This window comes from Mus musculus, chromosome 2 (assembly GCF_000001635.26).
Source record: "Mus musculus strain C57BL/6J chromosome 2, GRCm38.p6 C57BL/6J".
NCBI lineage: Eukaryota > Metazoa > Chordata > Mammalia > Rodentia > Muridae > Mus > Mus musculus.
This window is the reverse complement of record NC_000068.7, coordinates 25,427,346-25,453,452: the sequence shown is the minus strand read 5'-3', so window position 1 is coordinate 25,453,452 and position 26,107 is coordinate 25,427,346. Positions and strand designations below refer to the sequence as shown.

The following is a 26,107-nucleotide window of genomic DNA, read 5'->3' as shown; positions in this document are numbered from 1 at the left end:
GCAGGGCAAAGGAACACAGGCTAAGCCAAGCCAGACATGGTGGTTTATGACTATAATCTCAGCATTAACCCTTCGTGGGGGGTGGGGGGACGACAAGGTTAGTTATGTCTTCTGGGAAAGTCTTAGTGAAAAATAAAGAAATATTCTGTAGAATATTTGTAAAAAAAAAAAAAAAAATCCCAGCATTTAGGAAATAGGCAGCCTGGACTTCACACAGAGATCCTGTCTCAAAAACCAACAACAACAATAAAAATCAATGGCCAGCATTGATGGCTTAGTGGTCAAAAGCACCAGCCATTTCAACACAAGCCTAAATCCTGCCTCTGACGCCTGGAGCTGATGGCTGATGTACAAACAACTCTAAAGGCATGGAATGTGCAGGCCTCAGCACACACATTCACATGCCCACACACACCCACACACTCAAATAATAAGGAAAAAATTAAGTGCATTAGGTCCACAATGACATTATTTTAAATAGAGGAGGATTCCATGAGAATGCCAATGACACATGCAGAAAATGAAATAATCACAAGTCCTGGGCAACGGACTGCCTCATTGTCTCAGTCCTAAAAGAGAAAGGTCCTCCCAACTCCAGGACCCACCGACCCTCACCAGGACTCCTGGCATTGGCATATCACAACCCACAGTATTCTTCCCAAAAGATGTCCAACTGTATCACACCCACTCAAATCTCTCCACTTGTCAAACCTGTCCTGGTTTAGGGACAGGAAAAACAAAAAAACAAAAAAACAAAAAACAACGCTGCCAGAGACTCAGCTGGCATAAATAGAGGCAACTAACTACTACTCTAACTGGGCCTAGAAGAAGGTTTTTTTTTTTTTTTTTTTTTTTTTTTTGCTTTTCTGTTTTGTTTTTAGACAGAGTTTTACTTAGCTGGTGTTGGCCTTGAACTATCGATCCTCCTCCTGTTGCTCCTGAGTGCTTCAGTATTACCACCAAACTGGTTAGTTCTTTGTTAACTTGACAAAAGCTAGAGTCATCTGGGAAGAGGGACCCTCATTCAGAAAATATCTCCTTTAGATTGGCCTGTAGATAAGTTTGTGGGGGCATTTTCTATCATCTATCTATCTATCCATCTTTCTTTTTCTTTCTTTCTTTCTTTCTTTCTATCATCTATCTATCTATCTTTCTTTTTCTTTCTTTCTTTCTTTCTTTCTTTCTTTCTTTCTATCATCTATCTATCTATCCATCTTTCTTTCTTTTCTTTCTTTCTTTCTTTCTTTCTTTCTTTCTTTCTTTCTTTCCTTCCTTCTTTCTTTCTTTCTCTTTCTTTCTTTTCTTTCTCTTTCTTTCTCTCTCTTTCTTTCTTTCTTTCTTTCTTTCTTTCTTTCTTTCTTTCTTTCTTTCTTTCTTTCTTTCTTTCTTTCTTTTCTGAGACAGGGTTTCTCTGTGTATCCCTGGCTGTCCTGGAACTCACTCTGTAGACCAGTCTGGCCTTGAACTCAGAAATCCACCTGCCTCTGCCTCCCTAGTGCTGGGATTAAAGGCATGCGCCACCACTACCCCGCTTCTTTTCTTTTTAATACTTATTTTATGTATATGAGTACACTGTAGCTGTCTTCAGACACTCCAGAAGAGGGCGTCAGATCTTGTTACAGATGGTTGTGAGCCACCATGTGGTTGCTGGGATTTGAACTCCAGACCTTCGGAAGAGTAGTCGGGTGCTCTTACCCACTGAGCCATCTCACCAGCCCTTCTTTTCTTTTTAATACTTATTTTATGTATCTGAGTACACTGTAGCTGTCTTCAGACATTCCAGAAGAGGCATCAGATCCCATTACAGATTGTGGTTGCTGGGATTTGAACTCAGGACCTCTTGAAGAGCAGTCAGAGCTCTTAAGCACTGAGCCATCTCTCTAGTCTGGGCATTTTCTTCATTAATGATTGATAGAGGAGGGCATGCCCAGCCCAATGTGGGTGAGGTTGCTCCTGGGCAAGTGCTCTTAGATTGTATGAGAAAGCAGGCTGGAAGGAAGCCAGGAAGCAGGGTTTCTCCATGGCTTCTGCTTCAGTTCCTGCCTCCAGGTTTCTGCCTTGAGTTCCCTCAGTGATGAAGCGAAAGAGGAAACACATTTCCTTCCCTGGGGGATTTTTGGTTGTGGTGTTTCTCACAGCAATAGAAAGCAAACTAGGACACCTAGCTTTTCTTCCCCTCTACTGCATAGTATGTCCCTCGTTTAGTCCCAACAGACCTTTCACTAGGTTGAAAACTTCAGAAAGTGAGTCCTTCCTAGTCCCAGCTGCAGACCGGGCCATCTCCAATGGCCGTAGACTTGGTGGGCACTGGGTAACTGCTCAGCCGGTTTGTTGTAGGCTGGTCTGTTGATGGTTATCTTGTGACAAAGTAAGGCTAAGCGCAATAGTGCCAGCCAGCTCTGTAGCCCTGCAGGCCGCATACATGGTTGCACTAACTGGCCCCCAGCCTGCAGCCTGTGGCTGTTCCTGTAGCAGAAACTTCTGGCCCATGGCCACCCAGATGTGTCTGTCCCTTCCAGCCCTGCTCAGCTCTTCAGCCTGCTCGGCCTGAGTTGGGGATGGTGGTGCCCTCATGGCTCCTATGTCCTACAGCTTTTAAAAAAGCTATGTAGGAAATGCCTCAGGGTTCAGGATGATAGCACTGTCTGTGTTGTTTCCAGAGAGAGGTCCTTGCATATGGTGGTGGGGAACAGTGGGGACAGGGCACAAACAGCTTGGGGGTAATGTAGTTGCTACTTCTGAGTTACTACTTATTTCTGATGGGTAAGCTCAAGAAAAGTTGTGCCAACAGCCATAGGATGGGTGTGGTGACACACACCTTTTGTCCCAGTACTGGGAAGGAAGATTTCTGAGTTCAAGGCCAGCCTGCTCTACATATTAATTTCCAGGATATCCAGGGCTCTACAGAGAAACCCTGTCTTGAAAAAACAAAAACAGGGTATTCCAAACCATGAGCTCGTGCAGAGGGAGTGGGGTACACACTGTTCTTTTCTTGCAACTGTTGTGGAGGTTTCAAAATTAAGATGGTGGTGTTACACCTTAGGATTGTCACAAATTCAGAAGCTTAAAGCCCTTCATCCAAATCCATGCCCTGTCTTCACGGCAGGAATTAGGATCCTGTTGTATGTGTGCAGGCAAGAGAACAACTTCAGGAGCCATTGCTCCAGTGCCTGCCAAACTTCTTGTTGTTTTTATGGTTATTGTAGCTTGTACCTAGAACCTCAGGCATGCTAGGCAAGTGCTCCACCAAAGTGCTCCACCACTGAGCTGTGCTCCCAAGCCCCTTCCTACTTTTGTTTGCTATTTTTGCAATAGGGTCTCATTATGTAGCTCTGGCTGGCCTAAGCTTGTTATGTAGACCAGGCTGGCCTTGAACTCATAGAGACCTACCTGCCTCTGCCACTGCCTCCAGAGTGCTAGGGTTAAAAGTGTGTACCACTGTGCCAGTTTATTCTAGAGGCAGGATATTCATTAAGTGGTCCAGGACAGCATTGACTTGTTTTGTAAACCAGTTCTGCTTCAGGGCCCCAATAGCTGGGATTTCAGGCCTGTGCCAAGAGCCTAGTATTTTAGGTTTGTTTCTTATGATTTATTCTTAATTTGCGCACGTGTGTGTGTGTGTGTGTGTCAGGACACAGGATCCTTTAGAACTAGAGTTACAGGTGGTTGTGTGACCTGAGAACTAAAATTCAGATCCTCTGAAAGATCAGGAAGTGCCAACTGCTGAGCCATCTCTCCAAACTCCTAAATTAATTTTTATTTGTGTGTGTGTGTGTGTGTGTGTGTGTGCATCTGTCTGTGAATATATACCACATATATATGTGTGGATGTAGGGATCTGTGGAAACCAGAGGTGTCCGGTCCCTGGGAGCTGTAATTACAGGCAGTTATGAACTACCCAGCATGGGTGCTAGAGACTAAATTCTGATTCTCCGAGAGACTATCAAGTGTTCTTCCCCAAGAGCCCTCCTTCCCAGTTCTTAACATGCCCACCCTCACTCTCCTGTTTTGCTTCTCAGGCCAGGGAAACCTCAGCTCACTGCTGGGGCACCAGCTCTGGTCCCAGCCTCTGGGACCTGTAATAGGCCACACAGTTTCTATAGCCTATAGGAACATAGCACCTTTCACCCCTGACTACCACCACCCTTTCCTCTTCCTTCACTCTTGCATATGGTGCCAGCCAGCCCTCTATTCTCCTGCCTTCTGTGTCCCTAACCCCTAAGCACTTGAAAAGTCTGAGGTGTTCCCAAACAAGACAGACATGTGTGTGAGTCCTGTTTCCCTAACTCACACCTGGCAGACACAGAGCCCATGTCTAGTTAAGCTCAGAGCTCCCAGGTCCCATTTCTCCTGAGCCCTATGCTTCCTGGGTCCTACTTCCCACTGGATCTTATTTTCCTAAGCTCCATGCTTTAGGGCCTTTCCATACATTGGCCTACTTCACCACCCGGCAGGGCTAGTATGAGATATGAACTTCATCTCACTAGATACCCACCAGCATGGGCCCATCACCTTTAGGAAGTTCTTCTTATGCACCCAGACTCCAGTGCCAACCTGGAGGTCTCCTCCCAGGACCCTCCTCCACCTTTCAGGAAGTAGAGACAGCCTAGCACAAACGGACTCACTGTGGGTACTAGGCCTAGTGGGGGAGGCTGGGATGAGACACGCAGCGCCTGAGAGATAACAGCAGTGTGAACTGCACTACCCTACCCTTCTATAAGCCCACTCAGGACCTACCCACAGAACCAGGGTCTGGGCTGTGTGGGCAGGTAAGGGGAAGCACAATGGATCTCCCCGTGTGGAGCACCCCCGCCCTTCATATCTGGTTCAGTCAGACCGGGCGGCTGTACCCTAGCCCAGTGGGCCTGCCTTCACAACTCCCTCCACCACAGGCACAGGCTCCCACAGGTAGGTGCTTTTTGCTTATTTATTGAAAACAAACATCTGTGTGCTATATACAAAGTCCTGCTCCCATGTGGGTGGCAGGAAGGGCCAAGCTGGACGGGAGAGCAAAGGCAGATTGAGGGGGTAGGGAGGGAACAGTGGCCCCTCCCCTAGCCAGCAAGCCCAGCTTCTCCGTTCCTGTCATTCCACCAGGGCTGAGGCAGCCACATTCACGGCTTCCCATGGTAGCCTAACTTCTGTACCACAGCCAAGTGAGGGAGGCTCTTAAAGCAAAATAAATAGGCAAGCTGCCCCATCCCCAACTGCAGTCAAGGGTGTCCATGAAAAGACATCTGTGCAAGATGCTGGCCTGGGTAGACTTGCGGCCGCTGCAGAGAAGAGTCACAGGATACTTGGGGCAGCCCATGTCACCCTGGGAAGGTGGATGGTGCTGGGCAGGGTAAGGGGCTGGGCCAGGACCCAAGGCTTTAAGGCAAAGCAGGGTGAGGGTATGTGCAGCCCAGGGCCAGGCCAGCCTTTGGCACAATTCGGGGAGGATGGTAGTTGGGAGGAGGGCAGGAGCCCTTTGGTCCTGAACCTGCCTTTCCAGGGCCTGGCATGTGTGACTAGGGGCCACGGCCACCGCCTGACATCTGCCCCACACAGCTGCATCCCTGATGTGGCTCTTGATGGTCAGCAGAGCGTATCAGTGTTGAAGGAGAGCTGGGCCTGGTGAAGAGCAGACAAAATGGGCTTGGGAAGGCATCTTCAGCGCCCAAGTGGGAGCTGAGGATATTCACGCTCTACCTGACTTCTCGCTGGGCACTGGCACTCCCCTGAGCATCCTCCCCCCACTAAGTACTCGTTGGTGTCTGTTCCTCTTGGCCAGCTTGGTAGTCACTCCCCCTAGTCTTTGGTTTCTTGTAATCCCCACCACTGATCTGGGGTCTTCAAAGCTTGCAGTGAGTTCTGGGCTCTGCATTCGGTTTTTGCCCATTCCAGCTTCCCCATATCCACTCAAGGCCTCGACATGCAGACGACCCTCTCTGCTCCAGGGCCAAGCAGCAGAGAGAAGGCAGAGCTACAGCTGCCCCTCTCATGTAGGTCCTTCAGTGTGAGCCTCGGGCAGCCGGAGCGGCAGAACCGCCCGGAGGGTGCTGACCACTCACCCGCTCTTCCTCGAAGCTGATGAGGCCTTCATCCTCTGTGTCCAGGTCCTCTGGCTCATCAGCCACCAATGCCCGGAGCTCTGTGGGTGCGGGGCGGGGCCTCAGCAGGCTGAGCAGTCCAAGGGGGGACGGCAAGGACGAGGGCTCAGCCTCTTGCTGCTCCACATTATCACTCTGCTTCTTCGCAAAGTTCACAAACACCTGGGGACAGGTGGGCGGGGCCCGCCGGTGAGTGGTGCAGGCAAATCCAAGAGGGCACACCCCAACTCCACGCAGCACACTCACGTTATCCAGGGTGGTCTGGCTGACTGAGTAATCCTCGATGCCCAGCACACCCACCACCTGCTCCATCTTGCTGAACACCTGAGCCAGCGAGATGTGCTCTGACTTGAGCTGATACTGCACCTTCGTATGGTGTCTTTCCTGGAGGAGATCGGGGAACCATGGAGGTCTGGGGCTGCCAGGGCAGGACATGCTCTCGCCCTTACCCCATTTAACCACACCTACCTTGAGCATGGCCTCTGGGAAGTTCCTGTTGAAGAACCGCACCACGTCCTTCACGTTCTGGCTGCTTTTGGTCCTTACAGTAATCATGTAGCCATCCCCAAACCTGGTGGGACACAGGTGTGGCCGGGAGCCCCGCGTGGTGTGGTCTGACAGCCCTCCCACCTCCTGCACCCCTGCTCGGCTCACCTGTTCTTAAGGTGCTGGATGCTGCCCAGGCAGCGCAGCCGCCCGTTCACCATGATGGCCAAGCGTGTGCACAGAGCCTCACACTCCTCCATGCTGTGGACAGACAGCTCAGGCTGGTACCAGAGGGGCTGCCAGAGGCCCACGGAGGGGTGGGGGAGGGGCACACCTGTGTGACGTCAGCACCACCGAACGTCCCGTCTTGATGAGGTCCAGAATGAGGTTCCACAGGAAGCGCCGGGCCTTAGGGTCCATGCCAGTGGTGGGCTCATCCTAGGGCAGGGGTCAGTTCAGCCAGAGACACAGCCCACCCAACCTGGTTTTGCCGTCCTTGGCTGACCAGGAATCCTACCCCTAAGACTTACTAGAAAGATGAAGGCAGGGTACCCAATGAGGGCAATGGCTGTGGAAAGCTTCCGTTTGTTGCCTCCACTGTAGGTGCCAGCTGGCTTGTCTGCATACTTTGTCAGTTCCAGCTTCTCTAGGGCCCACTTCACTACCTGGCAGGGCCAAGCGAGGAGGTGTGGGCTTCACCTTACAGAACTCCCACCAGCACATGCACACTGGGGCACCCCCAGCTACTTCCCCGTTGTCCTCACCTGTGCCTCATCCTTCCAGGGGATGCCACGCAGCCGCGTGTACAGCTGCAGGTGTTCACGAGCCGTGAGCTCATCAAACAGGGCATCAAACTGCGGGCAGTAGCCAAGGCTCTGCTGTACCTGGAGCAGGTCCTTGAGCACGCTGGGGACAGAGGGTGATCAATACCCAGGACGGTATGCTCACCCCACACCTGCCCTCCTGGACCCTGAGGTCATGGTCAGCACACTCCTAAATCCACACACACACACCTTTGCACCTGAGGGGTGGGGTCTCCCACCCACTCACACCCTAACCCCAGCAGCCGTGCACCTGGAAGCAGTTACACACAGGCACACGCACATCCAATGCTTCCCTGTGTGTATCCAGGGTACAGGAACCCCACCTGTGTCCATTGACAAAGGCCTCTCCCCCAGTTGTGCTCTCATCTCCAGTCAGCATCTTGAAGGTGCTGGTCTTCCCTGCACCATTGACACCAAGGAGCCCAAAGCACTCTCCAGGGCGCACACCCAGGCAAAGGCGGTCCACTGCCAGGATCCGGCCAATCTTCCGAGACTTGTACACCTGACCAAAGAGCCTTCCCTCTCAGCAAAGGGGGGGGGGTTCCTGTCTGGCTTGACTTCATCCCACTGCTGGGACCCACTCCCCGCCCCACTCCCCACCTACTTTCCCACAGCTCAGAGCCCACCTTGGTCAGGTTCTCAATCTTGACCATGTCATTGTCAGCATCGCCACGGAGCACTCTCTGTCGCTCACTAGCCACATCCACATCGTCTTCCACAGGTTTAGTAGACACAGGCAGGCGTCTAGGGCAGCAAAGTTGTCAGGGCTTGGCCAAGCCACACACACACACACACACACACACACCCCACCAAGGGTCCGCAGCATCACCCAACACACTCCACTCACTGTGGCTGCCGTAGGAAGTTATACTGGCACATGATGGTGAGGAAGAATCCCACGAAGCCCTCGACTGTCATGGCCACCAGTCCACGTGTGACAATGTCCCACTCGAACGGGGACTTCATCTTGTCAAACTGGCCTGTGGAACCGCTGGTTCAGGGTTCTGAGAGCCTTAAGGGTCCCCGTTGTTCTTGGAACTTAAGAGTCAAGGACTAGGCACGCCACTCTGTGGCCCCCTGAAGGCCCGTACTGTCCACCCAGAGCCAGACTCACCAATCTTGGCGTAGTATTCGTTGATGTACTCATTGTAGGCCATCTCCATGAGCCCGTGGCCCAGGTTGTAGTTGGGGAAGATGAGGAAGCAGCTTTTCAGGTAACTGTTGACAACCTTCAGATCCTGGGGACAGCCATAGCTCAGCATTGCTGCCCCAAGCCACGCCCTGCTGCCCACTCACCCCCACCTTCAGATCCTGGGGGGCAGCCATAGCTCAGCATTGCTGCCCCAAGCCACGCCTTGCTGCCCATTCACCCCCACCTTTACCTTGTCATGCTCAAAAAGCTGCAGAAGGAAAGTGGCCACCGTGGCTGTGATGCCGATGAAGAGGTTGATGACGATGAGGAACACGTAGGCTGAGCTAGGGACCTCAAACCAGAAGGAGGCTGGGTACATGATGGGTGTGATGGACCACCTGTGGACAAACAGTGGTGGTCACAGGGCACCCCCAGCCACACCCACAACCATACATGCTCCACACCCCTCCCCAGCTCACCCATAGAGCAGGAACAAGGAGAGCACCGCGGGGAAGTTGGTGGGTGATGTGTAGGCAGGTAAGTCAAAGACAAAGAGGATGATCACGCAGCAGGTGGCTGGGACCAGGTAATTGAGCTGCAAAGGTGAAGGTGGAGGATGAGACCCGGGCGTAGGGATGGGAGTCAGGGACAGGGAGGGACCATGCGGGGGCACACCATGTCCCACACGTAGTTGGCCAGCCAGTAGATGACAGGGTTGCACCCGCTGACGAACTGCAGGTGTTTGGCCTTGGTGGATTTCTCTGCCACAAGGAAGACCACAAAGCTGGCTGGCACGAAGGACATGGCCACAATGATGAAGATGGCGATGACCACATCTGTGCCCTGCAGTCTAGAAGGGGACAGCACTCAGTTCCAGGAGGTGTCAGGACGAGGTGGTCCTGCCCCTCCTCAACTTGGTCTGCCTCACTCACAGGTAATCCAGGGAGAGGCTAGCACTGGTCTTGTTCATGGGGTGGTTGGTGACGGTGATGCCTGCACACGGGAAAAGGGTAGCTTTAGGTCCATGCAACCATTCGGCTCAGCTGCATCCCTGCCTGTCCTTCAACCCTGATTCTCCTTACCATAGGCTGCTGGATTGCCCTTGCTTTTGGGTAGGTTTGCACGCAGAATGGCATTGTTGAGGCTGTTGAGGTAGGTGGGCATGCTGTGGTAGCCCTTGTTATTGTAGAGCACCTGGGGAGGGGCAAGGACCTCAGAGAGGCTCAGAAACCAAAAGTTATTAGGCTTAGGACCAGGTGCCCAAAACCCAAGGGCAGCCGCCTACCTGAGCCACCCTCCGCACTGCAATCTTCCGCACCATAGGAGGGACCCGGGCACCAAAGGATGCTGGGATAGACTTCTGAACATTACCAAAGGTGATGGCTCCATATCTGTACAAGACAGGTGGGAGGGTCACTGAGGCTCGGCAGCCATCTGCCAGGCACCCCTTGTTCACAGCCACTTCAGGCCAACTTACCGGTGTAGTCGGAAACGGTCAGAGGTGAAGAGCAGGTACTCAGAAACATTGTGGCCAGTGATGTCAGTCAGGATGTCACCTGTGACCACTCTCATCTGGGGTGGGTGTCCACCCACACTGCTGGGGCATGAGAACCCCGTGCCCTGTGCAGAGCAGGTACAGCGGACTGGCTCATGCACTAGGCGTGGCAGAGAAGGCGCCGACGTCCACGTCTCTGTGGGCACAGTGCAGCACAATGAGATGGGTCACTCATGCCTGTGCCCCCCGGAGCCTTCCCTGAGGTAGTACCTGGCCCAGCAGTAGGTGGCAGGGACATGTTCCAGGCTTGCAGTGAATCCTCATCTGGGGACACGGGTGAGTCAGAAGGGGCGGGTGAGGGCGGAGGTGGCACGAAGTTGGACAGTGGCAGCCCCTGTGTGAAGGACTCCAGGCACATACTGTCGAAGAACCGTGCCGCCAGCAGGCGGGACTCTCCACTGCTTAAGTTCAGCATGGGTCCCAGGGAGCCGTTGGCAGGAGACTTGAGCACACAAGTGGCACCCACACCAGAGGGCAGCCGGAATGTGCTCACCAGCTGCTGGGGGCTGGCATCAGGTGACAGCCGTAATCTGAGGACATGACAGTGAGTTAGGAGCCATAAGTCTCAACTCTTGCCCTGCCCTGTGCTACAGCCCCAGCCCACGGCCTCACCGGTACTCCTGGCGTTCCTCATTGGCATAAGGGATAAAGTTGCCACGGGGCTGGGTGTAGTTGTGGTACTGAGAGGGTGACAGGACCAGTGGAGGTAGGTCACCTGATGGGTGAATACGGAGACCTGAGCAGACTGCAGTTATCTGATGCCAGCCCCAGCCCTAACACAGAGAGGGCTGAGCTTGTGGGGATGACTCCTAAGGAGACAGATCCTCTCATGAGCCCCTGAGTAAGGTTCAGAGTGTGAGGAGAGGAGCTCAGGACTGTTCTACAGGGGGCTGGGAGAAAAATGAAGCCAAGACCCAGGGGCAAGACAGTAGCCTCGCCCCAGACCACATGGGCCAGGCACCCTTACCAATCTCAGGGACAGACAACGCCACAGTCATGGCCACACAGACAAAGAAGGCAGGCAGCAGAATCTGAGAGCAGAGAGCTTTGGAGTTCCGACGAGCACAGTGGAAGCGCTTCACCAGGAGCCCATGGAACTGCCGCATCTTCAGCCACCAGCCCTCGAGTTTGCGGCTGCCCTGGCCCACCTGAGCCAGGGCCTCCATCTCTGCCTCTGTGCAGAGAGGCAGAGGTAAATAGCCAGTCCCACGCCACCCTTCTGGACCCTCCCCAGTTTCCCCATTGGCTTCCACCTTGTAAGCTGACATTGTCTGGGTCCTGCAAGTTGTCAAAGAGGGGACGGTAGTCACCGTAGCCATCAGAGTAGCCGGTGCCCTCCTCCCCACGGGCAGAGCCCACAGAGGATGCAGACTGCAGCGATGCCTGTGACTGTGCCAGCTCTGAGCACCGAGCCAGGTTGCCAGCTTGACCCCCCACAGCTGTCAGGCCCTCTGCCCCAGGCAGCACATCCTTCCGGGACTCCTTCACATCTGCAAACAACAGAGGCGGTGAGGGAGGGAAGGCTTGGGCCAAGGCTCTCCTCTCCAGGACATCTTAGTACCTCAGTCCCTAGTGTCCTCCCATAACCCCAGGCCCTGCCTTGATCCCAGCCTCTAATTCACATACCTACTCACAGGTAGGCAGAGCTACCATACCATCCACCACGAGCCTATCCTGACCCCACTTCCAGAGACTTACAGAGAAGCAGTGTCCCCAGGGCCTTCTGTGGGTAGCTGGACAGACCGCCAGCCTTGGGTGCTCTTACCAGCCTCGCTGTTCTCCAGTGACTGATCTTCTTCAGACACCTTGAGGAACACCTCCTCCAGAGTTGTGTCCATCAGCCCAAAACTGCTCAGATGGAGCGCATCCAGGCTGTGTTCCAGTTGCTGCAAAGAGATCGGGTAAGGCAGCGCCACGGAACGCAGGCAGCGACGTGTCCTTCTTCTCTCCGGGCCCCTCGTGTCCCTAGCCACCACAGCCAGCCCCACACACCTGAAAGAGGCGCTCGAAGGCCCCCTTCTTGACGGCCTCGCTGGGCAGGATGTAGGAGAGCTCGGTGCTCGTGTCTGAGACCAGCAGGGAGGAAGCCACATGCTTGCGGATGAACTGGGACACTTGCGGCTCCGAGCAGCTGCTCAGCCGAGGACAACCTGAGGGGCTGGAAGCCAGCCCTGGCTCTGGGAAGGAAGGGGGAGCAGAAGGGGATGCGTGAGAGGCTGAGGAAGAAGGGGCCTTAGTGGGCAAGCAAGTCGAGATGAGGCTTAGAGGTGTCCCAAGTCCCCATGAAGTGAGGGTGAGGTTGCACCTCTCCTAGGTAAGGAATCATGGGGTACGGAGGACCAGAGGCTGGTTCAAGTAGTCTCAGCACAGACCTTGGGAGGTGCCAGGTTCTGCAGGCTGCTTGACCAATGTGAGGCGGTACCCATCGCCATAGGCTCCCTTGAGGAAGAGGGGAGAGCCACAGCATTTGAGCTTCCCATGGGAGATGATGGCAATGCGATCCCCCAGCAGGTCAGCCTCATCCATGTGATGGGTAGACAGGAGGATAGTGCGGCCTGGGGTAGGCCAAACACCAAGGTAAGTGAACAGACAGGGCAGGCCGAGACACCACCCCCGCCACGGCCAGCCCGCTAGCCTGCTCACCCGGCTTGTACTTCAGAATGAGGTCCCAGATGGCACGGCGAGCATAGGGGTCCACGCCAGCCGTGGGCTCGTCTAAGATAATGGCTCTAGAGCCACCCACAAAGGCAATGGCTACCGAAAGCTTGCGCTTCATGCCTCCAGACAACGTCTGCACCAGTGAGTGCCGCTTGTTAGAGAGTTCCAGGTCCTCAATCATCCTGTGGGCCCGACAGGAAGGGGATGGGAGGGGGAGACCAAGGCTGGAAGGCTGACTGGGGAGAGCCCTCATCTCCCCATGTCCTCACCCCTCCCCCTGAATTCCACATGAGCATCCACAGCACCTCCCTCTGCTCATGCCCTTGTGGGACGTAAAACCATGCCAGGAAGTTTGGTGGGTAGAACCGGTTGAGACCCGGGAGAGTAGGTGGGCAGTCACCGGAGATTTAGGCAACTCCCTGCTCTCTGCCAGACTCCTGACTTGGAATACCTGCCATGCTTCTCACATAAAAGAAATGTGTCCTGTGGCCACATAGTAGGACCAAAACAGAGCTCTCCACACTAATGAGACATCTAGAGGCCCAGAGGGCTTAGCCAATAAGCTTCCCTTCCCAGACATTTCTCCCTGCAAACGGTATTTAATCTCGGGTCAGACCCTGAGAGAGGGCTTATGCATCCATTTTCCAGCTAATAAAGGATAAGGTTAAACATGGGCTGTTGCTTTCATCAAGACCCACCATGAGGAACCTGGGGAAGGCCTTTGTCTACAGACCCACATCACAACTCTCTCATGAAAGGCCCATCTGTGCTTCCAGCCTGCCTCTGGCAAGCTAAGGGCAATCACGGCTGGGGCAAGTCGGAGCTCTTCCCTCCACCTGCCCCCAACCTTGGAGCTAGATGCTGTCCTCAGCCAGTAGGCTCCTGACTCTACTCTCTGCCCTTCTACAACTCTCAGCAGCCGTCCAAGAGTCTGAGAATCCCATGCCCCCACCCCTCCCACCCCCTGCCCTGCTTCATCACAGCCCAGGGACCTCTGAACCAGCGCAGGCTTCCCCACATCTCAGACTGTGCTTATCCCTGCAGTGTGGGATAAGCGCAGTCAAACTGCCTGTGCCCAGCAGTGGGGCAGATTCAGATCCACATGCCCGCCCGCCTGTCCATCTGCCCACCCGTCCGTCTGCCCTGTCAGTCCCTCACTGCGCTCACTTGTCCGTCTCTTTGCGGATCTCCTCCTGTGCCATGCTTTTGAGGCGTGAGTAGAACCAGAGGTGCTCCTCCACCGTGAGCCGGTCAAAGAGCACGTTGTGCTGTGGGCACATGCCCAGGTTCTTGCGGATCTCATCCATCTCGGTGCGGATGTCGTGCCCATAGATAGTGGCTGAGCCCGACGTGGGTGGGAACAGTCCAGTCAGGATCGACCTGGAGTGGGGTAAGCGGGGTCACAATCCACCACATCCTCCCGTTAGCTAATCCCTCCTCGTTGTCCCTAGACACTCACATGGTCGTGGTCTTGCCGGCCCCGTTGTGGCCTAGGAAAGAGACCACCTGATTCTCATACAGATTGAGGCTCAGTTTGTTTAAGGCCATCTTCTTGTCATTCTTATAGACCTTGGTGAGCTTGTCCACACAGACGACCAAGGGCAGGTGGGTGGGCTCCTCCTCCATGCCGCGGGTCTCCTCTGTACCAGGGCCGAGTCAGCAGGCTGGGGGCAGCACCAAGGCCACCCCAGACCCCCAAACCCAGCACCCATCCCAGTCAACATTCTGACCCTCGCCTCACCGAAGTGCCGGCTCTCCATGGCACAGGCCTGGTCCTCCTCCATAACGCTGAGGCGCGGTGTGTGTGCCCATGGCCAGCTCCACTCCCAGGCTTCTGTCCGCCCACTGCCCAGCCAATAGGACTTCTGTAGCGGGAAGTACCAGGGCCGGGGCAGCCCATACATACCTGGGGGTCCAGGAGGGGAGAGCTGACAGGGGGCCTGGAGGTGACGACTATCCACCACAAGGGCCAAATACCACCCAGAGGAAGGCAGAAGCCCAGTGACCTTGTCCCACACTGGTCCCTCCACAGATAGGCCTGTACCTGGGTGCACAGCCTCAATGTACCAAGTGAGCACGCCGTAGACCACCGTGTCCACCATAAGCATGGTGACAGCAAGGAGCAGATTGAAGTCATCTCCTTCCACTGGGGACTGGCTGAACGTGTGCCACTGGATGCCCACTCCTGCCACTTCATACAGTGCAAAGTACTTGGAACCCAGGCCAAAGGCTGTTGTGGACATCAGGGACTGAAGAAAGATGGGTGTCAGTAGATGGGCTGGAGACGCGCACCCTATCCTGGCCCCGCCCGGCCACAAACCTCACCGCAATGCACTTCTCGAAGGCAGTGATCTTGTCATGGGCTACCTCCTCGCGGATCGCTACATACATGTAGGGAACGTAGCTCAGGAAGTAGATGATACCGCCACAGGCTGAGGCCAACTTAGCCTTAGAGTACAGCACAGACACCAGGAAGCTACAGTGGAAGATCACTTAGCCATTAACCCCAAGACCCTTCACTCCTGGCCTGCAGCCCACTTGGGCTGCCCCTGTGGGGCCCAAAGGAGCCCTAAGAGAGAGTCTGCCTATTTTTAACAGTTTCCCCACTCCCTGCAGTACTCACCAAAACATGATAGTGGCCACAGCGTAGACGGCAAGGAAGAGCCAGATAATGAGCACGTGGCTGTGCATGAGCACCTGGCCGTACTTGAGGATGGCGGTCAGAGCTGTCACGGAGATAGACAGCTGCACAAAGCCCGTGATGAACCAGGCCACCCAGTGCACGGCGTTGTTCAGGCCCATCGTCTTCATCACCTGTGGGGCAGGTAGGTGGGGTAGAGACGAGAGGAAAGGACAGCACTGCCGCTCCTCCCCTCCCACGCCGGCCGCCCCTCCCCTAGGGGGCGCCTGCAGCCACCCAGACCCACCTCCTTGAGCCTGTGCTCTTTCTCTGCCACAATATGCTGGATGGTCATGGCCACAGAGTAGACCCAGGAGATCACCATGCACAATGGCATCATGTGTTCAATGACAAACAGGAAGCTGAGGGGAGACAAGCGTGAGGTAGGGCTCGGCCCGAGACACCCCCCCCCCAACCTCTGAAGGCTGGCACTCACTCGTCACGGGTGTAGCAGGGGTATGGGAACATCTGCACGTAGTTGCCAGGTTCGACCACGTCATGCCCCACAAATGTGTTGATGATGGCGCGCTCCATCATGTCTGTGGGTTGGAGGTGGTGTCAGGGCGAGGCCAGGCCCCCTCGAATCCCATCTGGGCTCAAAACCTCACCCTGGATCCAGACGAAGCCATAGAGGAAGTAGAAGCGACCACCGGTGTTGGGCCCTGGACGCCAATAAGCACGGCGGATCTCATTGGTTTTCTCAGTGAAGCTTGAATTCTGGCGAATCTTGTAATGTACATGTGGAGGGAGGGAGCCGTCCTTCCGTGTCTGGAAGATCACGCCTGGAACAGGAGGCTGATGAAGTGTACGGCCAGAGGGTGTACACAGAAGGCGTGGGACACAGTGAGGTGAGCACTCCAGGAGTGGAAATAGGACTGAAGGACAGGGCATGAGGTGGAGCTAGCATGCCGCCTGTGGGAGCAAACTGAAGCAGGCTTGGGAGAAGGTAGAGATGTGAGAAGACGTGGAACTGGGGACAAGGTCTAGGCCAAGGAACTGGAAGAGAATGGGACACAGTAGGGATAGGGTGGGATTGAGCTGGTGAGAGCGTAGGTCTGTAGGAGACAGAAGACCTTGTGGGAGGAGGGAGAGGAACTCACTGGCAAACACTGTGACATTGTCCTGGTAGGCCTGATTGAGAGTGTAGTTCACGATGCTCTCCTCATCAGGAAATCCCTTGAAGATGTCCACACTCACCTGCAAAGCGGCTAATATTGGAGCTGGCCCTGAAAATGACTCAGGGAGGAAGGGCCATTGGGCTCTCCCAGCCCACCTTGGACATGAACTGGATCCAGCCACAGGCTGCGTTGTCTATTGTGTCAAGCTGTTGCAGGAGGGCTGTGCCATTAGGCAGTGAGAAGTCCTGGCGCAGAGCAGGTGGCAGCTCCTCCAGGGACAGGTTCATTGCTTCAGGGTGTAGCTGAAGATCAGCTACATACTAGGGTAGAGGGTTGAGTTGAGGGTGTGGCTCGGACCGTCGTAAGCAGAATCGCCGACCACAGGTGCCCACCCACCTTGTACCCACAGCACCTGCTGTAACCACTGCAGATGCTGCTGCAGCCTGCCTTGCTCCAAGAAGCTTCGGATCTCTGTGGAGATGTTGAGCCAGACCTGGGCGTAGTGTGTAACGTTGCCCACAAAGGCAAAGGTCTCATTTGCCTGCAGAGAATGGAAGCTTGGGGCAAAGGGCTTGAGAAAAGATCCAAGCCAGTCTCAGAGTCCTCCACTTTCTCACATGCCCAAGGGACCAACCCAACTACTGTCCCTACTCATGCCAAACTTCTACCCAGGTCTCTGTATAATTTCCTGCAGTAGCCATGTGGGCTGTGAGTCCATCCCAGCTGTGAGCCATGCATTTCCCAGCTCCTTCCTCATGCCCCTAGAGCGCCTGATGTCTGGCCATGACATCATCTCCCAAAGAAACTTCCAAGGTCCAGGCCTTGCCATACCCACTTCCAGCCCTGGCTTATACTACTCCAACAAATTCTCTCCCCAGGCTCCAACAGTCCTTGTACCCTGTTCATATGATGCTACTGGTGTGTGGGAGGGGAGGGTGTCTCTGAACATAACCACCCTGGCCCAGTCAGCATGGTGAGGGATGAGGGACACTCTAGCCAGACCAGCCAGCCTTTCCAATTCATCTCCACAGAAACTCTCAGGAGTTCCCAACAGAAAAGCTGCCAAGTGCCACTGCACCTCTAACCCTAAAGCTCCCCTCGGCAGGCAGGCACACCAGTACCTAGACCTCGTGAAGTCAAGCTTATCTCTCAGCAGTCCTGCATAGAGTCCCGGGCTTGCAAAGCCCTCACCCAGGCTCCTGCTGGGGAGACAGGCACAACTGTGACCCAAATGTGCCAGACCCACACACCTTGAGGATAACGCGGTCCGCTTCAGAGCCCACTGGTGCGTACAGGATTTTGGGGTTGCTGGTCATGAGGTGCACTAGAAGGCCCAAGTTCCGCTGTTCCTTGCTTGTAAAACCCAGGGAGCTCATGTTGCCTCTCCGAAGCGCTTCAGGCTCGATGGTGCTGGCAGAGACAAAGCACCAGGAACAGGGCAGGGATGTCAGGAGGGCTGAATGTGAGCCCTGGGGCAGGGCGTAGGAACAGAATATCAGGCTAAGGTGGGGCACGGAGTGGACTTAAATGTCAGGGCAGATAGCAGATGGGACCTTCAGAACAGAGTCTATGCAAAGGGCCAAGCGATGGGCTCAACTTCCCATGACCCTCTGCCTCTACCCCTTCCTCTATCCCTTCGCTGCGGACCTACCGGTTGTTGCCACACAAGATGGGTTGCAAGCCAGCCCAGAGCTGCACAAAGGCTGAGCACTGCCCTTGCAGAGTGTCAGGAGAGGCTGGGCTGACAGGTGACTGGGTGCCCTCCTCAACAGTGGTGTTGGAACCTGAATTTGCACCTATCCCGGTGCTGTTGGCCAGGCCATTCAGGCTGCTGGCTTGAGGTGCAGAGGCCTGGCCAGCACAGGCACCTTGAGGCAGCAGCAGGGCAAGGGCTGATAGGACATCCACATCCTGCAGAAGTTTCTGGGCATCCAGCAGGTCCCCTAAGAGTGCCGGCAGGCTCTGTGGGGACGGTGCCTGTGGCTGGGGATCTGAGCCGTTGGGGACATCGAAGCCCAGCTGAGGGGAAGACCAGGCATGTGGAAAATGCAGGCTAGGAAACTTGGTTGGAGGTGACTCAGGGAAGTGACTAAGATCAGGAGTGGGGCAGGGAGGGTATCAGCAGGGGACAGTACTTGAGTAAGATGAGGGAGGGTCTGCAGCTTGGGAACACCTGGCCAGGGTTAGAGGTACAACTTGGGCCGAGAGATGGGGAGGAAAAGGAGCCTGAGATAGTGTAGACGGTACTGAATGCTCTGTTACCACCAGCTCATGCAATGCCTGGAAGCAGGAGTCTCTCCCATCCTCGGGCTCCAACTACCCCAGCACCTCCTCCAGGCTGGTCAACAGGTTTGCTGGCCAACTGGCAGGCAGGGCCTCACCTGCTGAGCAATCTTGGCTGTGTCCAGCTGGTTCCTGAGCTCAGCGGCCAAATCGCTGAAGCGCTGGGCACGAGCTGTAGCCTGCCCACTGCACACAGCATCCCGGTAGCCCTGAAGGTCTACCTGATGACCCTCAGGCATGGTAAGAATCCGGCCCAGTTCCCCAGAACCTGGAGCACATGTGAGCTGTTCCAAAAGGGCAGGAGCCAGCAGCAGCTCCTGTGGGCAAGGCATGGGGGACTGGTAAAGTTGACATTCCAAGAAAGGGGTAAGGCCCTACCTGAGGGAGCACAAGAGCTTGCTGTGACCATTCACTGTGCTGGCTCTATGCTGGGGAGCACTTGAGTCACTGCCAGCCTCCACTTTCCCATGCACACCACAGATCCCCAGAATGTATGTAGAGCTGAGGAAGCGCCTTTCCTTCCATCCCTCTCCTAGGGTCAAGCCCCTCACCTCCATTTGGAGCAGAGGATTGCTACCCAGGCGGCTCCAGGGCTCCTGCTTCCTAAGGAAACCCAACTTTCCATCCAGGTCAGGCAAAGGACCAAAAAGCAAGCGATAGACCTGCATTGTGAGAGGTCTGGCTCAGTAGCGGCTCCAGAGTCCTAAGAGAAGCTCAGCTGCCCTTTCCCACCGTGCAGTGCCCTTCCCCACCGTGACCAGGAGTGATGGGGGAAGCAGAGAGGCATGGCTACCATAGATACATGCTCCGCCTCACCTCGGAAGGGTCCACACGGGCAGCTAGGAGGGCTTGGGCCGTGCTGTTGGGCAGTGACAGGTTCTGCATCAGGAAACGCCAAAGCTCTCTCTGGTCCCTGGCCACCGAGTCCAGAGAGAAGGATGAAACTGGACAGGCAGGAGGATGGGACTGAGGGTCCAGCTCTAGCTAGGGCTAAAATGCCCCAGATAGGCTACGCACAGAGCTAACAGCACTGTACTGGACCTGCCTCAAGCACACAGGTAAGGGACAATGTGATGCAGACACAAGGTCCCAGAGTGATGAGGCAGGCTTCCAGTGACAGCAGCACTTAGGGCCTCTCCACCACAAGCCATCCCCATGCGGTCCACACCTGCAGGTCTGGCTGAGTGACTCTCCCAGGTGCCAGGGCCTGAGCTGAGGGCCTCCAGACGTTGGCGCAGAGCCTCGAGCTCTGAGCCCAGGCTGGGTCGCACTGGGTCGAACAAATTGCCCTCCTCCACTACACGGTGGAGGCGTTCCAGAAGCTGGGTGACCCTGGAACACCGTAAGACATCAGCTGTTGCTATGGGGTAGGGGTGAGGGTACCTGCCTCCCAAGGCGTGAGGTAGGGGTACTCACGTGGAGTTGGCATATTGCAGGAAGCCAAACTCATCACGCTGGCCATCAGGGCAAAGCGACTGCATGACGGGCAGGATGCCGGCTGATGTCAGCGGTGCTGCGGTGTAGAAAGCTAGTGGGAGCAAGAATGAGGGAGACAGGGCCAAGAGTCGTACAGAGACAGTCTTCCTGAGACACTTCAGGCAGACTAGGGTTGGAGCACAGAGCACATGGCCCCAAGCTGTGCTAAGGCAAATGACTCTGCAGGTCAGAGGTCAGAGGGCCACCTGCCATCCCCTCTCCTGTAACACCCAACATATCACTCCTTAGCCTGTGCAGTGCACAAATGCCCCAACTATCTCCCCTTCCAACAGAGACCGAGGTAGCACAGGAGGCACCCCCCTTAGCAGTGACCTCTGACCTCTCAGGCCAACTGGTTAGCAGAGTAAGTGCAACAGCTAAGGAGTCTGAAGGGAAAGTCACTGGCCATCCCAGTCTCATCTCAGGCTAGCCCAGGCTCAGCCCAGGAACCCCACCCTTATAAAGCACGGCCAGGCAACCTCACAGATACCCTGCCAAGAAGTTACTCCAGTGGCTTGAGCAGGATATCAGCTATGACCCAGATGGCCTGGCCCTTCACTGATCACCACCACCCATATCACAGCCCGCCACCCTGAGTCATAAGCCAGCCTTTCCTGACCACGGGCAGTGGCTTCTACAGGACCCAGCTGCTAGAAGGCTGTTAATGCAAGCAGTAGGGGTGCTTAAGCCGCACCAGGAGGACCTGCCAGGCCATCCGTGGCTGCCACCCGAGCCAGCAAGGAGGAGATGGCTGCTCACTTACAGACTGCATGCAGGCCGGGCCGAGGAGGACAAGAGACCATGCGGGGTGGGGGACAGGTCAAAACAGAACAGAGGAGAACAGAGGTGAACGCCTGGCCCTCCAGAAACAGGCAACTCCATCATTCATGGGCACCATGGCCAGCCATGACCTCCATGACCTAGCCATGTGTGGCTAGGATCACATAGGGAGCAGGCACTTGGGGCTGTGGCCTCAGAGAACCTCAGGCGGACTCGTGCACAGAAAGGACGCTGCTCCCTCCCTGCCCACCCACGTGCCCGGGCTATGCCTGCACCTCACCTTCCTTCACAGAGATGGTGGGCTTCTTCTGCCGCAGTCCCAACAGGATGAAGAAGAGGACAAGCGGGATGAAGATCTCAAAAGCCAGGACCCACTGGAAAGGGTGGGCCACATGAGGCCACATGCAGTCTGTCCACTGCCTGCCCAGGACTGGACATGACAAACATGTGCTGGCCTAGGCCCTCCTGATCTCCTAGAAGGACCAGCCTACCCACAAGCACCCAGTGGCCATGAAGGGTCAGCACAGGTTTCTCAGGTCCACCCAAGATTGTAGTCCCTCCCAGTATACCAAGACGGTGAGTGCTATGTGGTACCACTAAATGGGGCCCCTAGGTTGTGCCTGTCAAAGCATGGACCGCCTACTCTCTGAAGAGGTCAAAAGTCAGCCAGTTTGTTGTCAACCGTGACCCATTCATTGACCCAACCAATAGGACAAACGGGTACAATCTTGGCCACATGTGGCCTCTTTGTGCCTGGAGCCCCTACGCCATCTCTCACCTCCTCTGCCGCAGCAGCCTTGTAACTCTGTGCTGACTCAGAGAGGTGAGGCCTGGTATAAGCAAGGCCCAGCAGGTGACCAGGGCACTGAGCCTCTGGCTAACATAGTCCTTGTGGCAAGAAGCCTTTTGTCCTGCCCTAACCTCCCAGGGCCAGGCTGCCAAGGGAGGCCAGACTCACCTCCCATACCATGTGGAGAAAAAGGGGCTTTACCAATTCCTGCCCCCACCTCAGCTCAGGGAGGAAGTCCAGGAAATAGACTGGGAGCTCCTGCCTCTAAGATCCCAGGAAAGAGAGGGTCAGCCCTGCAGAAGCCGTCCTCCTCCATGGCTCTTCCGCCTCAGGTCTCCTTCACCCTCGTCACCATCTGAAGCAGACTCTGAAGCCCCTCCCAGGAGTGGTGTGGGTCCGTGCCCAGCTTGTCCCTGGTTGTGCCCACTGTGCTGACAATAGCTCTCTGTGATCAGAACACCCTGCTGTGTTGTCTATACCCTCACCCGCCTCAGCCTGTGCCAGCCTCCACCTCCTCTCCAGCCAGGATGGAGTCCAGGGCCAGTTGAGGAGGTGGTATGTACACCCAGGGCTGCAGGACACGGTGTCTCACGCATACAGAGTAGCAGGGGTCACAGCTCAAGAGACAGCCCTACCCACACTTACCCGACCACAGGCACATCTGCCCTGCCCTGGGCACCTCTGCCCGAGTAACTGCAGCGCAGGCCAGGCTGGCTCCCCTATCACTATAGCAACGGCTGCGCATGAGCTGCTGGGAGAAAGAGTCCTAGCTGGGAGGCGGAGGGCAACAGAGGGGCATCTGGTTACAGGCTCACAGCACAGGTCCAGCGCTACCTGTCTTACCTAGGTGACCGCAAGTGACCTAGGGATTCTGTCTCTCAAGACAAGTCCCGTGCTTCCACACTGCCCCAATATCTCCATGCTCACCCTGGGCCTGAGCAGCCTTGTGCTCGCTGTGATGGGGGATGGGGAGGGTAGCAGGTGATACCCACGTGTGATGTTAGCTTCCACCACAACTACTCTATACTGGTGATCCTCCTAAGGGTGCCAGGGTGGACCCATGTCCCATGTACTACCCATGTCCCTACAACAAGGCAGGGTAGTACTTGAGCGAAGGAAGCAAGCAGGGCAGAAGTCCTGAGGTCCCCTCCAGATCACAAGCTTTGCATGGGCACACCCCTGACACCAGCAAAAACTGTCTTCCTGGAAGAAGACAGCCACTGCTGGTAGCTCAGCCATAGGTTATGGATCTCCTCTGTGGTCTAATTGGTCTCTGGGAATGTTGAAGCATGCGAATTCAGGAAAACCCAACAGATCCACATAACAGGCAGGGGTCAGTCCTAGGGAAAAGGCAACGGGCACCTCCAACTGACTGTCACACAGCTGGACTCTTCTCCCAACTTGCTGTGGCAGGAACTATGTTGTGGCCTCTATTCCCAAGCCCTGAGGGGTGTTCCTGATAAGCAACTTTGGGCTAGCTAGCACTAAGGCATGCCTACATACACTCTGTGTCCCTTCTTCCCAGGGACTCAAAAGCTATAGTCACAGGGCTGCCCCTTCAGACCCCACACCAGCCAACCAGAACAGAGAATGTACCCAGTCCTGGCAATCAGCCAGGGCCAGGTGCCCACGGGAATTCTGCCAGGCTGTGGTGATGACTGCTACCCACCCTGCCTACAGACCAGAGTTTCTTATTATGAATCTAAAGTACTCAAAGAACATAGGTGGAGTGTTGCTGCCCAAGGGGTCCCTGGGTATGAGCTGGTTAAGGCCCTTCTTTTAGGTCCTGCACTCTCTTGTCTCCATCCTGGAAAATCCCAAGGGCCCTCGGACACTCTTGCTGGCCCAGGACTCTCTGGATGCCCTTGCTCTTCCAGGGACTGGGATGAAAACCAACACTGCAAACGCCATCCGTGCCTGGCATCCTGCTCCTCACACAGGACTCGTACCCCAACACTCTTTATACCCTGCCTGGCCTAGACAGGTACTAAGAAGCTCAGCAGAACCCAGCCCCAAGAGAGGCCCAAGGCAGGAGAAATCAGAGGAGCAGCCTCAGGAGAAACTGGCCCCAAAGGGTGCTGGGATTTAACAGGTTGAGTCCACACAACAAGGACATTCCCAGGGATGAGAAAGCAGGAGTAAGGGTTGTGACTTGCCAGGATGGGTTAGGAAAGGAGATGAAGGGAGGAGAAGGTGGTGGTGGTGGTGGTGGTGGTAGTGGTGGAGGAAGAGGAGGAGGAGGAGGAAGAGGAGGAGGGCGGTAGCAGCGGCGGCGAAGGCTGTTTGGTACCAGCTTCAGCCTAAGGTGCTTGCCCAAGGGCAGAGTACCAGTAAAGGGAATGAAAAGACAGGTTCCTATGGGGGCCCCAGAGATGATGGGACCAGGGCTCTGAGTCCCTAAGCTGAATGGTGTGTCCCAGCTAGCGCTCTGGACCAGGAACCTGCACCTAGCTCTAGCTGAAGTCCAGGGACCACCTGCCCCCACCCCAGCCTGCCAGAAAGCGCTGCGGAGGGCGCCGGCCCGTGACTCAGCCGTGCGCTGCGAGTGTCAGCGGACCAGGGCACAGCCGAACCCACTGCCGGAGGCCCGGAAGCCCGCGGAATCGTCCGGCCCCGAACAGGGTCTCCGGTGGCGCCCTCCCGGGGTCTGCGCGCGCCTGGACACTGCACGTGCACGCGGAGAGCGCACCGGCAAATTGGGCGCGCGGCCTGCGAGCCCCTAAGGGCGGGCGCGGCTCGCTCACCGGGCTCCGGCGCTTCAGCGTCACGTTCTTCCAGAGCAGCAGCTGCAGCTGGTGCAGGAAGCCCATGGCCGGGCCGCGCTCCGCCGCTTCAGCGCCGCGGCCCTGTCCTCTGCGCGCCCCGCCGGGCCCCGCTGCCGGCCGCGCCGCTCGGCATCGCCCGCGCGGGGGCGGGGCGCTCGAGAGTCCAGGACCTGCTGCTCGCAGGCTCCGCCCCGGCGGCCGCAGCTACAGAGACTCGTCGCGCCCGCGCCCGTCGCCCCCACTTAAAGGCGTCTCTGCGCCCGGGTAGCCGCCAGGGGGCGCCCGCGCCCGCCTGCACCTGCGCACAGCACTAGGCCTCGCTGCTCACTGGACCCATAATGCAGTGTTTCCAAGATCCCTCACAGCCCCCATCTAAACCAAGATCCCGGCTCGCACCTTTCCGAGGTCTAGGGAGAACGCAGGTACCCTATGCTTCTCCCAGGAGATTCCAAATATGAGTCTCCAATTGAGAGATTTACGCAGAGGGGTACCCAAGGTGTTTACTGTCCTGTTTGGAAAACTGAAGGAGGCTTGGTCACCATTAGATTGACCCTCCTCACTTGTAGAGACAGGAAGCAGGGTCAGTCACTCATTTAGAGGAGAGACATTGGTCCGTTAGGAGAATCCCATCGCGGCTTGAGGTGCAACAACACGATGTGACTTAGATATTTTAAAGAGGAGCCTGATGAGAGGGACTGCGGTAGTTCGACCACCTTCACAAAAGCATTCTGTGTTCCTCATAGACGAGCCACCACCTGCTGATGAAATGGCGTTTACCTAGATTATCAAAATGCAGAGCAACAGCAGGTCATGGCAGATTTACCTTTAACCCAGCGCTCAGCTCAGGGAGGCAGAGAAAAGCAGATCTTTGTGAGTTCAAGTCCACACTGGTCTACATAGAGAGACCATATCTCAATAAAATAAATAATAGAGAGCAACCACGCACGTGTAATCCCAGCATCAAAAAGGCAGAGGCAGAAGGGATGAAGTATTCAAGGTCATCCTTGGTTATATAGAGAATTCAAAGCTAGCCTGCGCAACATGAGACCCTGTCCAAAATACTCTCTCTCTCTCTCTCTCTCTCTCTCTCTCTCTCTCTCTGCAGGTGGAGACAGCTGTTTTGAGGTCCAGGGTATCATCCAAACACATTTCTTACATAGTTTTAACTGAATTTAGAACACGTAAGGTGCATATGCCTGGGGTCACTGCAGTCCACCTGCGATTTCCATGCAGGTGAGGCAGATGCCCAGCGGGCAGGGCAGCAGAAATGCTTACCAGGTATGAAGAGCTAGACACACCACGTGAAGGGCTGGGTGTGCATAACCGGAAACTGCTACAGGTCAGAGAGCCCTAATTCTGACCTGAGAAAGTTAGGTTTATATTCAAAATGATGCTGAGACATCACAACTGTGAAAATTTACCACAGTCATCCATTGTGACTACCAGATCAGGCCTCCCTGCTCTAGCCA

At 55.5% G+C, this 26,107-nt stretch overlaps 1 protein-coding gene and 1 non-coding gene across 11 annotated transcripts; both read right to left on the bottom strand.

Annotated features, from left to right (window-relative positions):
- Nucleotides 1-4,908: 4,908 nt before the first annotated feature.
- Abca2 (ATP-binding cassette, sub-family A (ABC1), member 2) lies at nucleotides 4,909-24,854 on the bottom strand. Of its 10 annotated transcripts, none has more exons than XM_030246727.1 (49): nucleotides 24,618-24,754; nucleotides 21,364-21,457; nucleotides 20,998-21,069; nucleotides 20,244-20,355; nucleotides 19,996-20,159; nucleotides 19,644-19,771; nucleotides 19,379-19,489; nucleotides 18,926-19,144; nucleotides 18,196-18,563; nucleotides 17,795-17,954; nucleotides 16,957-17,085; nucleotides 16,700-16,864; nucleotides 16,527-16,623; nucleotides 16,035-16,208; nucleotides 15,863-15,965; nucleotides 15,674-15,788; nucleotides 15,370-15,560; nucleotides 15,072-15,222; nucleotides 14,791-14,995; nucleotides 14,488-14,652; nucleotides 14,206-14,386; nucleotides 13,914-14,126; nucleotides 12,732-12,928; nucleotides 12,461-12,643; nucleotides 12,081-12,265; nucleotides 11,854-11,974; nucleotides 11,342-11,578; nucleotides 11,056-11,262; nucleotides 10,701-10,803; nucleotides 10,299-10,618; nucleotides 10,011-10,224; nucleotides 9,819-9,924; nucleotides 9,616-9,727; nucleotides 9,466-9,526; nucleotides 9,209-9,383; nucleotides 9,013-9,128; nucleotides 8,784-8,931; nucleotides 8,516-8,639; nucleotides 8,249-8,381; nucleotides 8,028-8,145; nucleotides 7,725-7,903; nucleotides 7,342-7,483; nucleotides 7,108-7,242; nucleotides 6,912-7,015; nucleotides 6,746-6,838; nucleotides 6,560-6,662; nucleotides 6,338-6,475; nucleotides 6,053-6,253; nucleotides 4,909-5,612 (listed from the first exon to the last, which is right to left on the bottom strand). In XM_030246727.1, the coding sequence occupies exons 4-49, from the start codon at nucleotides 20,306-20,308 to the stop codon at nucleotides 5,577-5,579; spliced, it is 7,095 nt and encodes a 2,364-aa protein (XP_030102587.1). In that variant the 5' UTR covers nucleotides 20,309-20,355; nucleotides 20,998-21,069; nucleotides 21,364-21,457; nucleotides 24,618-24,754; the 3' UTR covers nucleotides 4,909-5,576. The 10 variants fall into 10 exon arrangements, with proteins under 10 accessions (XP_030102587.1, XP_006497677.1, XP_006497678.1 ...); XM_006497614.4 differs by having other exon boundaries at nucleotides 21,067-21,069; nucleotides 21,364-21,513; nucleotides 24,618-24,745; XM_006497615.2 differs by lacking the exon at nucleotides 24,618-24,754 and adding an exon at nucleotides 22,042-24,611 and having other exon boundaries at nucleotides 21,067-21,069.
- Nucleotides 10,619-10,674, bottom strand: Mir3087 (microRNA 3087). The gene has a single exon (NR_037270.1). It is a non-coding gene; the product is annotated as a microRNA 3087 (primary transcript).
- Nucleotides 24,855-26,107: the final 1,253 nt, after the last annotated feature.